Genomic DNA, 18,684 nt, shown 5'->3' with positions numbered 1-18,684 from the left:
CATTGATTCCTGTATTAAAAAATTTAGGTAGGAGAAAGTTGGATAGCAACAAAGGAACTGAGATAAATGGGTTGAAAAATTTAGGACTTGTAACTCACCAATATTTCGACAAGAGGAATGTTTTTTTTTTTGTTTTTTTTTTTTTGTTTTTATTCTTAAGTCTGGGATTTAGAGAAAGGATCAGAATAGAATGACAGAATTTACTTAAAGGTAAAAAAAAATCATCATGATCCATATATAATATTGTAAGAGGATTTTTCCCACATTTCTCCTTTACATATATATTTTCCTTAAGAGGCTTAATTCTGCATTCTCTTTTCATACCACTTATGCCACAGTGAATGTTTTATGTTTATTAACAGTTTGCATATCTCATACAGCAATCATGATTTGCTGTCCTGAAAAGAGACTTAACAATTGTGACCCAAATTATCAGTCTTGAGATGTACACCAGCGAATTTCACAGTTTTCAAAAGGAAAAATAAAATACTAGGTTAAGTAGAATTTTTCCTATTGCTTATAATATTCAAACAACTCTAGATTAGAAGAGATCAAAGAACAGATGTCATATAATAGTAACTAGCATTTATTGAGCACTTTGTGCTAAGCAGTGTTCTTAGTGTTTCATTGAATCTTCATGACAATGATTTTTTTTTTTAACTCAAGATGGTTAACAAATAAGAAGTCCAGCTTCTGTTCTAATCAAGTCAGGGAAGAATACAATAAGGTCCAGCTTAACTGTGGTTAATTTGGCATGAAAAGAAAGTTGGGAGATTCCTTCTTTGGTCTGGGATTAACATGGCTGGGACAAATAACCAGACTGCACTTCTTCGTGGGTAATTGAACAGTGAAGGGAACCTTTTAAGGAACCACTTGCTCACAGGACCTTGAACTTTTGGCTGCCTTTCATGCTCATTGTCCAGTAATCTGGTAGCACTCCCAGTTAGTTATGTGTCAAGGGCAAAGCATGCTGTAAGCAAGAGCTAAGCTATTTATTGGCCTTCATTGAACAAAGACATAGATCTCACTTTAAGTTGTTTGCTATGTGATTATACAGAATAAATGTAGTCATAAGAGGAGTGGTATAGTAGAAAGAAGGATTGATGGACATTAGCCGAGAGGGACCTGGAGAGCTGCTCAGAGGAAGTGACATTTAAATTGGGTTTTAAGGAGTTAGAAGGATTTCATCCAGCATATTTCAAAATTGGATGATGCAGTTTCTGATAATAGCCCTGCACACATTAGCAAGATTTGAAAGAGATCTTTTTTTAATTAAAAAAAATCTCTTTAATTAAAAAAAAATTAATCTCAGCCCCTCTATCCCTTAGTTTCTTGAAAATAAAGGGACCAAAGTAGATAATCATTGGTATACCTTCTGATTTTAATATTATAATGATTGGATTCTTTGTGAAAGTGGGTGATTTCCTAACATTCTTCATTATTTAGTGTAATAGTGGGAAATAGGAAGTTCATTCTCCTATTTTAAGCTTTGGTTCACTTTTTTTTTAAGTTTATTTATTTATTTTGAGGGAGAGAGAGAGTGGGGGAGGAGCAGAGAGAAAGGGAGAGAGAGAATCCCAAGCAGGTTCTGTGCTCTCAGTGCAGAGCCACACGTGGGGCTTGAACTCATGAACTGCGAGATATGACCTGAGCTGAAATCAGGAGTCAGATGCTTAACTAACTGAGCCGCTCAGGCGCCCCAAGCTTTGATTCACTTTTAAAGACCGTTGTCGGTTGTTGACACAGCATAAGGTCAGGAGTGTGGGCTCCAGGTTCAGACTGCTTCAGGTTCAAAATTCTTTTAGAGCTGTCTGTGTGACTCTGGGAAAAGGACCCTCTCTGAACCTCATTTTCCTAATTTGGGAAACAAGGATAGACATTGGAATTATTTATGAGAGGCATATGAGATAATCTGTGCAATGGGTCAGCCTGGTCCCTAGGACATAGCTTAAATGCTAGGTATGTGTCTCTTCTATACTGTTGTTGGAGCTCAGGCATTTGATTTTATCCGTGGTAGTTTAGACGACCCTCCATCTGTTACCAGCATTTCTAGGCACTGCAGAGTATCTTGGGTGCTTGCACCTGGCTCCTCCTTCGGGGTTTGTGTTGGTTCCTAGAGCTGACAGATAATCAATAATCCTTCAGAGGCAAAGCTCCAAAGCTTTGCAGCTCTACAATAAGATTTTTGAAGCTTTTGTGAGAAAGTTGACTGTTTTGGGGTGAACATAAAATATATACATGAGGGGAAAAAAACAAATGAAAAAAGTGCTAGATTCATGATGATTTTCTCCTTTCAGGTGGCCCACGTGATCAAGTTCAGTGAGAGCAGTGGGTTGGGGATAAGTCTGGAAGCAACAGTGGGACATCACTTTATCCGATCTGTTCTACCAGAAGGTCCTGTTGGACACAGTGGGAAGCTTTTCAGTGGAGATGAGCTATTGGAAGTAAAGAGCTATTCCATTCCTTTATCCCCTTAAGTAAACTTCTGAAAAGGCTGCAGGGGGGCTCAATGTGTAATAATAGTGTGCATAATAAGTAAGTTCTTATTGTAAATTTCCCCTCCAAAGGGTACTTGAGAAAAATAATGTGAGTAAAAACCCACCAAAAGTAGAAATTTCAAATCTGTACGTACATTGATCTTCACACATAATTCCATGCTGGGTATTTTTTGGTTTGTTTTAGTCCAGAGAACCATAAATACTTTCTTTTTTAAAAATGTTAAACATCTTTTTATTTTTTAGACTAGATAATACATGTACATGTTTCAGAGTCACAAAAAACGTAAAGATGGGCAGTGAACAATCCAGCCACTTCTCATTACCCTTTATTAAGTAACTACTGTTATATCTGGTACTGTGCCATCTTCCAGATATGTTTAAGGAATAACTAAGAAAATTTGAATATATTCTTTCCCCCGGCTTTGAAAAGCATACTGGCACGCTATACGTACTGTTTTCCCTTGTAATTTATCGCTTAATGATATGAAATGTCACTTTGTAAAATAATCCCCTCCTTATCCCTTCATCCCTGGGTATTTTTATCATTACTTCTCCCTTTCCCAGCTACTACACTGGCACATGAAATATGGGTGGAAGATAGTGATTATCTTCCGACACAACTATAAATTGCATGTGAGTTGTTTTAAGTCAACTATGTAGGTGACTGTAGTTCCGAGCACAGCAGAACGATGGTAATCACTGGAGTAAAATCCCTATTTATTTAATAAAAGATTGATTTCAAAGGGTATTCATGTTATGAAATGTTCCCTCTTGAGCAACTTCTCTTTTTGCACAGGTGAATGGCATAACTTTGCTTGGGGAGAATCACCAAGATGTGGTGAATATTTTGAAAGAATTGCCCATAGAAGTGACAATGGTGTGCTGTCGACGGACTGTACCGCCCACCCCCCAGTCAGAATTGGATAGCCTGGACTTATGTGATATTGAACTGGCAGAAAAGGTATTAGATCTGAGACCACTCGGAATCAATAATGGGAAGCCTAAATGGCGTCTAAAATGTTTTTAAGCCTTTCTTCTTTCATTTGCTGTTTGAATTTGAATTTTGCATAATCTGCAGTCTAGTCAAATCTCATTTAAGGTATAATGAGACATGATGTTAGGATTTGATTTACATCAGACTGTAGGAATCGGTACAGTGGAGTAAATCTGAAAACTTTGAAGAATGTAATATTCATATGAGTAGAACAGGGTAAATAAGGAACATAATTCTGAATTGTAGAGACACCAGTCTGGCACCGTGCATATCCGTATACATTTTAATGTGGTATAAAGGGGATTATTACAATAAAGCAGGTAGGCAGATTTGCATCCATGGTCCTAGCATATGCAGTAATTAACAGCAAAGGTAGCATATCAACTAGAATTTCATCATCAGAAACATGCCTTTCCTGAATTTGTTATGTTCATACAGATAAACAAAATTGAATTAATTTAGGTTCACTTTAATATATTTTTACTGAAAGAAGCTAACATTCTGTATTCCTATTTCTGTGCCAAATGCTTTATAAATGTTACCTCCTCTAATCCACAAAACTTTTATCAAATGGGTAACTCTGAAGTCCAGCTTAAGAATATTGCTCAAGGCAACACAGTAAGAAATCATAGACCCCGTCTTTAAGCCCAGGCCAGTCTGACTTCACATCTTGTCTTACTGTGCGTGCTAATTTATTCATGAAATAATCACATGCACAAGTCACAACATTTTAGAACCTTTGTTTGCCGAGAGTACAAAACTTTTACATATAGCCGTTTCCTTTCCAATTGTTGTTATTTATCATAAGAATTCCTTTTCTTTCATATCAAAATAGATCTACATTTCATGTCTGACTGTAGAGGTGATTCAGACACTTGATGAAAAAAAGTGAAAACCGCCCACAGTCCTGCTGCTGAGATGTAACCATTGTGTATTTTTATAGGTGATCTTTGAACCATACATTTTTAATGCCTGTTCCAAGTTAGGTATTTCTTCCTCTGTAACAACTTTCAGTAATGACTGCCTTAATTTGCAAAGGTTTCATGGTAAGCTGTTGCTACCCTTATTTGTGGGTGTTTTATTCTGGACAGATGCGGGGCCTCTCCCTTTCCCTTGTAGTGTTGGTATGTGTCTGCTAAACTAGTGCCTCTGAAATAAGAGCTGCCCGGTCTGTTACGCAGCCGCACGTAGATCTGGGCGAGTTCACCGGGTCCTCGGAGACAGAGGATCCTGCGCTGGTGATGACCGACGTGGGTCAGAATGCGGCGGAGGTTCAAGGACCTTTGGCCATGTGGGAGGCTGATGTTCAGCATATCGAGCTGGAGAAAGGAAACAAAGGACTTGGGTTTAGCATCTTAGATTATCAGGTAAATATATCCTGTTTTTAACAATTTTTTTTAAAAAAATGATACAATACTAAAGGTATGTTGTGGATAATAGAAAATTCAGTTAATATTTTAGTTTTCAAAGACATTTCCTTGTTTCTAGCAAATCTTTCCAAATGATGATATATAGGATTCATTTATTTATCATGAAGGGTTCTTTTAACATTGAAATCATTGAGCTCTTCTAGATTTCAGCCTTGAGAATTTGAAGAGCTTACAAATACATTTTAGGAATATCCTAGAAACAGAGTTTTTTTTTTGTTGTTGTTATTTGGGGAGTATGTCTAAATTATTCTTATTCCCATGCTCATAATTGATAGTTCATACTTTAGTGGTAAGACTGAAAAGTGTTAAATACTTATTTCTTTTGTCTGTAGTGAATGACTGAGTTCTAACTGGATATGGATTCCTGTCATTTGACTAAATGACTAAATTTATGAATAAGCTTACATTGGTCAAGTGTGGCCTCCACCCTTACCCTGCATTGTGTTCTGTGCTGAGTAACTGAGGAAATGCTTATGCCGGGTGCGAGAGCACAGCTGTTGCTTCTCATTAATTAATACTGAACCCGGAGAGCCATCTCTGAGGACTCATGGGAGTTGTGTTCTTCATGGGGCTTGATTGCAGAGCCTTGTTGCTGTGTATGTGAACGCTGCATCATCACATACTACTATACGGACTCTTTCTAGATGTCTTCATTTCAAGAAGGCAGGCCTGACCGTCATTCAGTACACTCCACAGCAGTAGCATCCTACTTAACAAACGCTGTTAATAATCCTGTATCTGATGTCTGGCCTCAAAAGCCTGTTATAAAATTGGGCAGCTTATCGAAAATTCAAATTACAAGTTTAAAGGGATCTGTACAGTGATGAGGTCTCCTCGGGAACAGTTTGGTACTTGAGGATACCGTCCTTCAGGGGGAACTCCTTCTGCACTCTGCAAAACGGAGACAGCCTTTGCCCCACTCATTCCTCAGAAGTGGTGCTTGAAATTCTTTTTTGAGACATTTGAAATGAGTACCCATCCATTACAATTCAGAGTGACCAATCTATAAAAACTCCCACACCACCACCACCACCCCCCCCCCATGTAAAAAGGAGCTACCTTATTTTTTTTTTCCCCCTTGTTTTGTCAGGATCCCATTGATCCAGCAAGCACTGTGATTGTAATTCGTTCTTTGGTGCCTGGAGGCATTGCCGAAAAGGATGGTCGACTTCTTCCTGGAGATCGACTCATGTTTGTCAATGATGTTAACTTGGAAAACAGCAGTCTTGAGGAAGCTGTGCAGGCGCTGAAGGGTGCGCCGTCAGGAACTGTGAGAATTGGAGTAGCCAAGCCTTTACCTGTAAGAATTCATGTTTTACTGATTTTTTAAAATTTGTAAACAAAATGGCTTTCAGGCCTACTGTTAGCTTCGGAAGGTGTTCTCGTGAATGAATCATGACATTTGGTAATTTTGACCAAGATGGTTATTGGCTCTCTGAGTATAAAGATTTAATTTTGAGTAATATTTTTTTAAAAAGTGAAGAAAACTGACAATTCAGAAATAAATTTGTAACTTTAAAATTATAGTTTTGTAGTTCACTTTTGATCTTTTTTTTTTATTGGGTAATAAGGTCACGATGAGTATCAAATGAGTAGTTTCAAAGAAATATGCCTTAAAACATCTATACCAATGTAGTGGGGTATTAGAGAAATTAAAAGCATTAACAACTGACAGTGGAATCTTTAATTATAGTGGAATAAAGTAGAATCTCTGTCAGTGTGGTTTAAGGTCCTGCATTCTGTTGATTTCAACACATTTCTTGTCTAATTACTGCAGAGCAAGAAATTGAACTTTTCACAGTAGGTTCATCAGCTTCTGGCTCTCCTCCTGGGAGGGAATAGCCCTCCTGTTATTAATTAGTACAGTATTAAAAACAACTAATCAGTTCATGCTACATAACGTCAGTATGTTTATTAGGTATAATGATTACAACATAGCACTTATCACTGAATTGCAAATAAATATTAGAGACATTCTCAATATTTGGAGGGCTTTTTCAGTGTATAAATCTATTTTAAGTGAAAGGGCAAATACACCTTTCTTAAAACACAAACACAGAGGTGTATTTGCGTAAACATCAAATAACAATTTGCTGACTTTATGAAAGCATTTGTTCAAATAGTAAGCTTTATTAATATATTTGCAATGTTAATTAAATTTTTCTTGCCTCACTTTGTATTACAAAGTGAACTTTGGTAGCCTATGAAAATATATTTATGAAAACAGAGAAAAGGAGGCAAGTTCTGCATGTTATTAATACAGGGTGATGTGGGCAAGGCAATCTGAAGATTTTAGCCTATTTTATTTGAGATTGAAATAAAAATGTTAGGTTTTCTGTCAGTGTGATCAGTTACAATATCCTTATATTGGGTCTATAATATAAGCAGATTGTCTACAGAGAGAATTTTTGTGTGTTTTTTTAAACCATGCTCAATTGAGAGGCTTCACTGTAGAGGTCACTCACATTCCTTGTCAAGTAAATCACATGCTTTATAATCATGTTCTAGTAAAGGATGACAGCTAGAAGTTGATCCTTCTTTTTAATGTTCTTTTTTTTTTCATGCAGCTTCCTTTATATCTTAACACCTAAAAAGTGCCTTACTTATTTTTATATTAAGAAGTCATTGTGTAGCCAGAATATTTGGCAGATAAAAATGGCCAGAAGATTACTATAATATAAAAAATTATTGATTTGGATGATCTTTTATAAGAAGAATGAAAAAGTTAGAAGGGATTCTCACTTAACAGTTGATGTGTTGGTATTAGAAGAAATATCCTTGTTGTATTTAACAAATCAAAACATTAAATATGAATATCATTTGAAAACTTTCCCATTTTTTTTCCTCTTCTCTTCTGACTGTTCTTCTCCTATCCCCCTCCCCTGCTTTCCTTCTTTCCTCCTTGCTGTTCTCTCTCATCCTCATCCTCAAACACTGAGCCTCATTCTCCCTGCAGCTTTCACCAGAAGAAGGTTATGTTTCTGCTAAGGAAGATTCCTTTCTCTACTCGCCACACTCCTGCAAGGAGGAAGGGTTGGCTGACAAAGCCCTCTTCAGGGCTGACTTGGCTCTGGTTAGTGGCCACAACTTATCAAGCTTTCTTTCAGAAATCTTATGAGTCTTCTATTTTGCCTTTCAAAATAGTCTAAAATCTTACTCTACTCATTATTCATTATGTTTTGGAAAAGTAAACACTTTAATTTCAACTGCAGTGGTTCTCATAGTTCAGAAATCATGTGTGAAAACCATTTGTTGGATTTGGGGAGGAAATTCAGTTGGCAATGCATTCTGACAACTGGTAGAATTAATCTTCACGTCATACCAAAAGTTGTTGAAACACCTGATTGTTTTAATTTCATACTTGGGCCATTTCTAGGCATTTATGTAACTGTTTTTAGTATTCAGTCATTAATCAGGTGTTTTGGCTACCTGTTAACAAGGTTAACAAGTGTATTTTTTCCACTTGATATTTAAATAATGTGAAAATATATCAATTGATGCAGTTATTAAGAACACAAAAGTTTCCAAAATAGTCAAAATCCATGTTTTCTCAAATTACAGAATGTAAACATCACTGATTTGCTAGAAAATTTTTAATTAAAATTTTATTTTTACTTGATCTATGTAAAAATTATTTGTTGGAATAAATGTATTTGTGGACCACTGGAGGTCACTTTGACGAGTAAACACATGAACCTTGCTCCTAAGAACTTTACAGTCTGGTAGAGGAGACAATACTATAGCAATAATTAAAATATAAAGGTAAATACTAGATATAGATAAACATGTGGCATTTATACAACATAAATATAACAGATTGTATATCCTATTGCATTACTTCTATTAAAGCCAGGTTCCTGACCTAACTTTTCTTTTGGGCAGACATTGCCCTGTGTGACTACAAAGGAATATGCCCAACTTTTTAAGTTCTTGTTTCAGGGCATCAGACTAGAGCGAGGTTTAAAACCCATGACATTCTCCATTATGTACTTATAACCAATTGTGCATATCTTGCTTTAAAACAAAGTATGAATTATTTGATTTTGATAATTCTAATTCTGGGGAGACAGTTCTCCTTGTTAATATTTTTATATTAACCAGCTCCTAAAATTGCCTTTTGGAAAGTTTTGGTGTATATTAAATGCAACAGTATCACATTACAATATTAATAATCCATTGCACAAAGCTTAGTTAATACCATCTATCTAGATAGCAGATATTATTATCTAGATTGTTCTATATGATGTGTATTTGTGAAGAGTAAAACTCAACAAAGCAGTTAACTAATGAATTTTGAACATATATTTAAAATGTATTATTAGAAAGAGGGTCACTTGGAAATGGCCTGTGTTCCTACCATGTTTTTGTAAGAATGTGACCTGGTATAATGTTATAATTCTTCTCTTGGCAAAACACATGTAAGTTGAAAGCACAAAGAAGTAGAACACCAGGGATTTTGCCATCAAGACAGAAAATACTGGTAATATTGGAGAAGAGTAGTATTTATGTTAGTTTTATGTATTCTAAGGTGTAACTGTAAGTGAATTGTAAATGGAGCTTCAGACTCATCATGAGTTGATTGTTTCACTTCGTTCTGCTACAGAAGATAGTAATAGGAGTTGGGGTTTTTTGTTTTGTTTTGTTTTTTAAGTTTATTTTGAGAAAGAGCACAAGCAAGGAAGGGACAGAGAAAGAGAGAGAGAGAGAGAGAGAGAGAGAGAGAGAGAGAGAGAATCCCAAGCAGGCTCTGCACTGTCAGCACAGAGTCTGATGTGGGGCTCAGTGCCACGAACCCTGAAATCATGACCTGACCCAAAATTCAAGAGTCGGATGCTTACACAACTGAGCCACCCAGGTGCCCCAATAGTAACAGGAGTTAATATACAGTCAAATTCTCTACTTTCTATGAGTTTTCCAACAATAGGAGTTTATAACTTTATAGCTTCCCCACAGCCATAATCAGGCCCCTTGTTAGTATAATTTCAGCATGAAACCACAGATACTCTTTCTGGTTTCTGATGATCACCATCAGGTTCGGAGTTTGCAATTTGAATGGTTTTAAAATCTAGTTAAAAATAATTTAAAATATATTGTTTTAGTGAGTTTTCTAAATAGATATTTGCCTGGATGCCTTGCTGAAATTTAATTCAACTTACATAAATAAAATCCAATAAACTTTAATAAATTTAATAAAATCTAATAAACTTGTTGAGTTTATGTTAGTTGAATAGGGAAGGTGTTGACCTCATTCATTTTATTAGACAGTTCTAGGAGTCGGGCAGGTATTTTTTAAAATAGTGTGAGTGGAAAAAGTAAATATTTTCCTTAATTTATGGAACTTTTTAAACTTAGAATTGATCCAGGCCATTTGTTAATTGTTACCTTTGCCCTTTTATTGTTGGAATAAATAACTGATGCCAGCCCTGATTTGTCCTTACTCTCTTGCGTTAGTCGGTCTCTGATGTGTCGTAGAGTGTGAAGGGGTCATGTAGGAGATAGAATGAATGCTGGGATGCCTTTTAGTCTCAAGTAGAGACTTGTCGTATATGTAACAGAACAGAATTTCCAACCGATACTATCATTTTTGTTCCTAGGTGGACACAAATGAGGCTGACTTAGCAGATGAATCTACATTTGAGTCTCAGTACTCTCCTGATAATGACAGTATCTACTCCACTCAAGCCTCTATTTTATCACTTCATGGCAGTGCTTGTAGCGATGGCCTGAACTATGGTCCCTCCCTTCCATCTTCTCCTCCCAAGGTACAAAGAGATTGTCATTTTATTTATGGGAGAGCCTTCCGTGTAATTTTCCAGAGGTCAGTGTTTATGGGGAATCGTGGGAGTAGCGTGTTAGAGGCACTGTGTTTCTCCAGTCATGGATTCATTCAGACTAAAGCGCAGTTTCATTCAGGTAGTGCTGATTGAGCATCTTTTACTAGACTACTAAGTACTACCTAAATGTTCGGTTTTACAGAATGATAGACCCAAGGATTCAAAGCTTTGATTAGGATTTGCATGTTAGAAAGAAAAAAGTCAATGTATTTCTCAAATTGTGTTTTTAGCTGTGTCTACTTTAGAAAAATCACAAGTATAACTTTATTTTCTTAATGGTTTTAAAATTGATTTTCATGCAGAGTTGGATGGTAAATGTTTCTTGCATTAATACTTACCAGCAAGTTAAATTTAATGCTGTTATATGTTTTTATGTAAAATGATGCCAAAAATACTTTATGTAGAAGTCACAGTGAATGGCAAAGTATGTTTAAACGTCACTGGATGAAGAATTTAGTTATTATTTGACATATCTGTGCCAAGTATATTTTAGAAATAGAGTATTGGCACGAGTGCCCCAACTCCATTCATTTTCTTGGTGAGGTACTTTATAAGGTTTAATAAGTAATATTTTAAAACCTGTCCAATCTTCTGGATGCGAAATGGTATCTTACTCTTTGGATTTGGAGTTCTGATTTCTAGTGGGGTTGAACACCATTTCATATATTGGCCATTTGGTTTTCACTCCTATCCATGGCCTCTTAATATCTTTTGACAATTTTATATTGTGTTGCCTATCTTTCTATTTGTTGGGTTTTTAAAAATATTTTCTAGAAACCGATAGACAAAACAATACAGTGTATTTTATGAGGATTGTGTGTGAGTGTGTGTGGGAAATGACATTTTTTAACTTCAGGAAACAATTTATTCTTTGAGAAAGAAGGAAGCGTAGGAATTCAGCTGTATCTGTAATGAATTATATCCTTTTAAGAGGAAAGAGAGATTGAAGAAAATATGGCAAAATGTTAACATCGGTTAAATCCGGGCCAAGAGTTCATATATGGATATATTTTCTTTATTCTTCTATGTTGGAAATGTACCATAAATAAACATTAAAAATGAAGATAAAAAGACTGGACAATAACTTACTTAAATATAGGAAACATCTGTTTTCCACATAAATTCAGTGGGAAGGAGATCTGTATTTTTGAACAAGATGGAGAGCAGAATTTCTGTGAGTCTAGCACACTTTTCCTCCTTTCCTGATTAACAAGTAATTTTTTGGCCAGAACATTTTCAAAGCATTTTCTTTCACGTTCAAGGTGCACCTGTTACCCTTGCAAATGATGCTGGGAAATCTCCTTGAATTGGTTTGCAAGGTATAATCTTGAATGGAGCAGCTGCTCCTCTCTCACCACACCTGAGACGGTCTGTGTGACCACGTCCGGTCTGGAACGTGTTCAGTCTTTACTGGCCTCAGGGCTGGAAGCTGAGTTCATCTCCTAATGGACTCTCCTAATCCACAGCATAGCACACTTCTTCTTGCCAGCGGGACAGATTGCATTGTTTAACTTAGTAATTGTTACTTAAAGGGATTACACAATCTGCATACTGAGAAGCATATATTTTACAGGGCAAATGCTGGCTGTATGCAGCACACCATATTGGCTTACTGAAGTCTATTTGCCTCCTTCTTTTTTTTTTTTCTCCCTAAGCAGTTTACTCTTTTGTTGAAGCAAATTTTGGCAAGCTGGCCTATCAACTGAAATATTTAAACTACAAAACAACAAAGAAGACATTAATGAGGGTGTTTTAAAACACATTGAGAAACTCCTGTGTGCTTTCAGTTTTTCTTAGCAAGTAGGACTGTTTCTGCATCATGGTAAATCACTGCAGCATTGTTTTTTATTTTTGTTTTTGTTTTATGGCATCTTCATAGTACCAAGGTATTTACTAGAAAATTGTACATAAATAAAAAACCAGATGATGCATCCATCTTCCTGTTTCTTTGCACTAAATTTATTTTAAAAAGACAGCATGGTTGGGGTGCCTGGGTGGCTCAGTCGGTTAAGCATCCGACTTCGGCTCAGGTCATGATCTTGCGGTTCGTGAGTTCGAGCCCCACATCAGGCTCTGTGCTGACAGCTCAGAGCCTGGAGCCTGTTTCAGATTCTGTGTCTCCCTCTCTCTCTCTGACCCTCCCCCGTTCATGCTCTGTCTCTCTCTGTCTCAAAAATAAATAAACGTTAAAAAAAAAAAAAAGACAGCATGGCGATTTGACATGGAATTTAGAACTGGCCATTTTTCTTAAAAGCGAGTTCACTTTGGAATCCTTTAATTGATAAGATAAAATCATACAGTATATGAAATTTGAGACAGCAGAGCCTCCATACTGATTTGAAAGAAGTATAAAATAGAGTGTGAGGATCTCAGTGATTGCTCACAGTTTTGACTTTACTTTGTTAGCTATGTAATAATCTTGGTGGTTGGAAATGCACAAATAGTTTCACCTTTCCTCTTACCTTGATGAGAGGGAAGTCTTTGACCGTGGTCATGTATACTCCCAGAAGCTGTAAGAACTAATCATTCCTCTTAGGGGAAGGCCTGACTCCTACAAGCATTGTGTGGGCCTGGCCAGCAGCTTGGATACCAAGGCTTGGAGGCACACCTTGGAGCTCCTTTGCCCCAAATTCTCCCATCCGGGAGCCCATTCTGATTTTTATTTTTGAAGGAGTGGTGTTTGCTTAATTTGATTATCATGTAACAGTTCAAGGAAAATAACCATTACTCAGGAATCTGAAAAATACTGTCCAGCTACTTCTATGGCATCTGGACTAACAGAGGAAGGTCATTGAAGTGTGAATTTGAGTGGCCAGAACCCAGTGGATTTTCTTATTGTTATAAGTTTGAATTTTTTTTTCTTTTTATCCCCTTTTCCTTGTCACCTTCACAGACATAACAAAATGCAGAAATAATTGTTGTACAAACTTAAGTGCTCGTAGACTTTTGTTTAAAAGCTCAACATGGTTTTGGGAAGAGGATGCTTTCATTTATTTTTTCCTGTTTTGGATTTTTAAAGACACCCAATAAAGATCAAATACTTATATAAGAATACATACATACTTACATATACTTATAGAATACTTATATAGAAAGGAGTCTTCCTTTCTACTCCTTATCCACATTCCCATGCCCCGCCCTTTGTTTTACATCCACGCTGGCTCTCACCCCAGGGATGAAATGATTACCAGTCTTGTGCATGCCCTTCATTCTTCATATTGGTCCCACTAGGAAATGCTGTTGATTCTAGTGCAAGGGAAACTCGGTGTTTGTCCAGAAAGAAGCCCCTTCTTGCACCATGCACATAAAACACAGCTAATGGATTCCATGATTTAAAAAAATAAAGTAAAATCTGAGGCAGCTGGGTGGCTCAGTCAGTTGAGCATCTGACTCTTGATTTTGGCTCAGATCACGATCCCACAGTAGGTCCCGAGATCAAGCCCGTGTTGGGCTCCACACTGAGTGTGGAGCCTGCTTGGGCTTCTCTCTCTCTCTCTCTCTCTCTCTCTCTCTCTCTCTCTCTCTCTCTCTCCTGTTTCTCTCTTTCTCTCTCTGTCTCTCTTTCTCTCTCTGCATGTGTCCCTTTGCCCCTCTTCCCTGCTTGTGCTCTCTCTCTCAAAAAAAAAAAAAAACAATTAACAAAAAATAAAAATCTACCTATTCCTATAGATCTCCATTTAGAGTCTTTCTGTAGTATTAAATGTTGCTGCCTTCACACCCATGTTTAAAATGTTTGTTTCTTTCTTTGGAGCAGGGGCTAGTATGAAAAACTAATTAAAGCACTCCAGTCAGAATGCTGAGAGTGATTGTGGAAGTCTTAGTGACAAACCGACAGGCTCTCGAGGTATAAAACCAGTCGCTTCTTTTGCTCAGTCGGGTCAGTGTACGAACAATAAAGGAAGCACTATACCTTATCTCAGAAAGGGTGGGAGAATGATGGTAAGTTGGGGCAGCTGTGCTTGTAGTATATTTTCCCACATGAAAGGACTATGAAAAGGCTTTTGTGGTAGAGTGCTCATTGAGAATATTAGGTTGTGTCCAGTAAATGTTTCAGTATTTACTTAGTCTATATAAATAAATCATCTGAGTAAATAATGTGCCCAGGTATTACCCTCACTTATTCATCACCTTTAAACGGCGGTTTACAAGTGTCCTTGACATTTTTATTTAACCTCTCATTTTGTTTCCCTGAGAACAAGGCCGTATCAAGTAGAGGCACATATTAATGCGGATTTTTTGCAAGACTTCGGTTTAGCTACCAAGTTGCACTGGGAAATTATAGAATTATTTTTGAACATCTTACAGGGGAAGAGCTGCTTTTCTTTTAGATCCATAAGACTTTTTAAAAATAAAACTCAGTTGGTTGTTCAGCAACCAGAAACGTTTCTGAAGTAGGCGTATGTTGTCTGCTGTGTTGATTAGCTCTTTCTTTTCTGTGTGTCTGTGTTAACTCCTTTATGAATAATGCATGGAAATTTCTGTTACACGATTTATAGTAAACCCCAGCTAACAAGGGTGGCTTGACCTCTTTTTGTGATGAAAAGTGGTTTTTAATTGTAACCTTTATTTGAGGCCTGAGGAAGATGATTTACTGCTAAATATTATAATTAATATAGTAATACAGAAGCTAATTCTGTAGTAAGTGCATTGTTGTTTTTCATTAGAACAAAATCACCAAAGTTGGGTGAATGGGCCAACAGGTTATTGGTTAGACTCCAACTGTGTGGAGGATGATGGTTTCCTGTCATTGTTCCCAAAGAGTCTAAAGGTGTTACTTGCTTATGTGATGCTCCCACTTGCCTCAGTTCTTTGTACCAAGAATATTTGATAATTCCAGAGAGATGATAACTTACACTGAAGAAGAGGAATGTAATGGACTGTATTCAAAAAATTGATTACCCTTTTATGAAAAACAGAAAGGGACCCATATCTCTTGCCACACCCTGAAATCAATTCTAGAAGGATTAAAACTGAATCTGAAAAGAAAGCATTTATAAATAAGAAAAATACTAGAAAGCATTTCATTTACTTTGTGTGGAAGGATTTATTAAGCAACTTACGAAACCCAGAAGCACAAAAATAATTTGACACTTTGATTGCATCAAGAATTTCTTTCCATAAAGGGGCGCCTGGGTGGCTCAGTCGGTTAAGCCTCCCACTTCAGCTCAGGTCACGATCTCACAGTCCGTGAGTTCGAGCCCCGCGTCGGGCTCTGGGCTGATGGCTCAGAGCCTGGAGCCTGCTTCGGATTCTGTGTCTCCCTCTCTCTCTCTGCCCCTCCCCCGTTCATGCTCTGTCTGTCTCAAGAATAAACGTTAAAAAAATTTTTTTTAATAAAAAAAATAAAAAATAATTTCTTTCCATAAAGAATTCTTGATTACATAAAGAATTTAATTTCTGCATGTATATCTATATAATATAACATGTACAGGCTGAGAAGATAAGTAAAGACTCAGAAATATTTGTGGTATATATCACAGACTTTTCATATACAGTGTATCAATGACAGGAACAAGTGGAAACCCTGATGAAACTTATGAAAAGTTGGATTAAATATACAAAGGGAGTATTGACAGGAGATATACAATTGTCACGTTCTCACTAATTGTCAGGGACATGCATAGTAAACTCTAAATTTTATATTTATTTAGAATATATCTCTTTCAGCTCAAATTAGCAAACTAATTTAGGGTCGGCCAGGTCAGTTAATAGGTATTCCCATATTTTTGTGAGCAAAAATTGGAAGACTCTTTGGCAATATATACCAGCATCTAAGTGTGCATGTTATTCAGCCCATAATTCTAGTTTATACTAAATAAATTTTCTCATATGCACAAAGATGTGTAATAAAGGTAACAGCAATGGCTAATAATTATTGGGCATTTTCTCTTAAGTCAGATATCTTACTAGTACTTTATAGTATTATTTTAAATTTTTTTAATGTTTATTTTTGAGAGAGAGAGAGAGAGAGTAAGAGAGAGAGAGAGCACAAGTGGGGGAGGGGCAGAGAGCGAGAGGGAGACACACAATCTGAAGCAGACTCCAGGCTCCGACCTGTCAGCACAGAGCCAACGCAGGGCTTGAACTCACAAACCGCGAGATCGTGACCTGACTGGGAGACAGATGCTTAACCCAACCAACTGAGCCACCCAGGTGTCCCAGTACTTTGTGGTATAACTCTCTCTGGTTCCCAACAGTCCTGAAATATGTCCTTTTATTTTCCCCAATTAATAGATGAGGGGACCACAACACAGAGTATAACTAGTGATGCAGTGAGCGTCTGAGCCTGTGCTCCAGAGTCTGTGCTCCAGTGCCTTTCATACTTAGGAATAGTTTTGTGGTCACAAGATCGAAGTCGATTTTTATTTACGGACATGGAAATCTCTCCTGCCCAGATATTAGGTACTTCAATAAAGAAAGTGAAAACATTCTATTTAACTAATGGTTTCAGTGAGGTTTTAAAAATGTACAAGTGCATGTAGTAAGTGTGAGTATGCACGTGTGTGTGTATCTGTTTATTATGCAAATGAATACAAACTTCTGACAGACATCCAACTGACTCCAGCCATTTCTACCAGGGAAAATAATGGGAGTAGGAGCCATAAGGAAAAGCTTTCAGATTGTACTCTGTAAGCACACACGTGTATATCTGCACGGCTTGAATCTTTGCTGATGATAATGTATTCATATGCTACTCTTATACTTTAAAAATACTAATATGAGGATTGTAGGGAAAATTGATGTTTGTTCACTAGTAGGTCGTGTAGCAACGGCTTGCCCAAAGCACACAAGTGATACAGTATGTCTGTTGTAAGTACATGCCTGCATTTATGTCGAAGTACCGAATTTTAAAGTTTCATGGAATTTTAGAAATTAAGTAAAGTATAAAGCCAAGAGAGGTTCTGCGGTGATGTATATAGATTGTTAATAAGAGAGCCTACTTTAGAACCTATACCTTATTATATACCTTCTTAATATTTCCTGTGTATATCTTGCAGAATATTTATGAAAATTTTCCCTATAATAATTTGAATAACATAGCTTTCTGTTCTCCATAAATACCTACAAGTGACTATCAAAATAATTTTTTCATGGAGATTCTTGTAAATCAGAATCAATATTCTCTTGATATTAAATAGGAACTTCGTACCGATTGAAAATGAACTGCTGTTAAATAGGATTTGAAAATACAAGTTACTTGCCTTCCTGTGTGGATTGAACTAAAAATAATTTTATTTGTGAATAGAATATAATAATGTATTTCAGTGATCTCGTGTACAGTATACAAGAATAACTCAGTTGAACATAACATCTATGATTTGTAGGAAATGTATTCAAAAGCATTATAAAAATAAACATCTACAGAATGTTAGCTAAGTGAAGAATTTGTATGTTTGCTAATACTTTTTGGGTAATGAATAGTTGTGTTTTGTTTTCTACCAGATAGTTATTCATTAAGAAATGGTCTTACAAAAATACATTGATGTCTCTGGCCATGATTTTTTATCTTTTGTTCTTTCATCATCAGGATGTTACTGAAAATTCTTCAGATCCAGTACTTGATCTGCACATGTCCTTGGAGGAACTGTACACCCAGAATCTCCTGCAAAGACAGGACGAGAGTCCACCTTCAGTGGACTTGACCATGGGACCTGCCTCTGGCTTTACCGTAAATGATTATACACCTGCAAATGCTATTGAACAGCAATACGAATGTGAGAACTCAAGAGCGTGGACTGAATCTCACCTGCCAACTGAAATTACATCCAGTGCAGAGCTTACTTCTGTGCTTCCTGATTCAGCTGGAAAGGTAACGTTGTAAAGATATGTATCGTATATTATGATGAGGTTGGAAGCAGTGACGTGGTCGAGGATTCGGGCTGGTCTCTGCATTTGGAGCAAGTGCTCTCTTGACGCCGAGATTTTCA

The 18,684-nt window shown here is 36.8% G+C and overlaps 1 protein-coding gene across 13 annotated transcripts in view; it reads left to right on the top strand.

Annotated features, from left to right (window-relative positions):
• The window catches only part of MPDZ (multiple PDZ domain crumbs cell polarity complex component), a 162,940-nt gene that overhangs the window by 74,237 nt on the left and 70,019 nt on the right, over positions 1-18,684 (top strand). For 11 of the 13 annotated variants that reach the window (XM_045043577.1, XM_045043585.1, XM_045043582.1 and 8 more), the window contains 7 exons: positions 2,298-2,444; positions 3,295-3,459; positions 4,674-4,859; positions 6,013-6,222; positions 7,879-7,995; positions 10,517-10,684; positions 18,285-18,566. In XM_045043577.1, the coding sequence (XP_044899512.1) occupies positions 2,298-2,444; positions 3,295-3,459; positions 4,674-4,859; positions 6,013-6,222; positions 7,879-7,995; positions 10,517-10,684; positions 18,285-18,566 (1,275 nt within the window). The remainder of the gene's footprint in view (positions 1-2,297; positions 2,445-3,294; positions 3,460-4,673; positions 4,860-6,012; positions 6,223-7,878; positions 7,996-10,516; positions 10,685-18,284; positions 18,567-18,684) is intronic. The other 2 variants (XM_045043579.1, XM_045043584.1) reach the window with 2 other exon arrangements.

The sequence above is a fragment of the Felis catus genome, chromosome D4 (assembly GCF_018350175.1).
Source record: "Felis catus isolate Fca126 chromosome D4, F.catus_Fca126_mat1.0, whole genome shotgun sequence".
In the NCBI taxonomy this organism is placed as follows: Eukaryota; Metazoa; Chordata; class Mammalia; order Carnivora; family Felidae; genus Felis; species Felis catus.
Note: the sequence above shows the minus strand (reverse complement) of the source record. Positions and strands in the feature narration are given on the sequence as shown.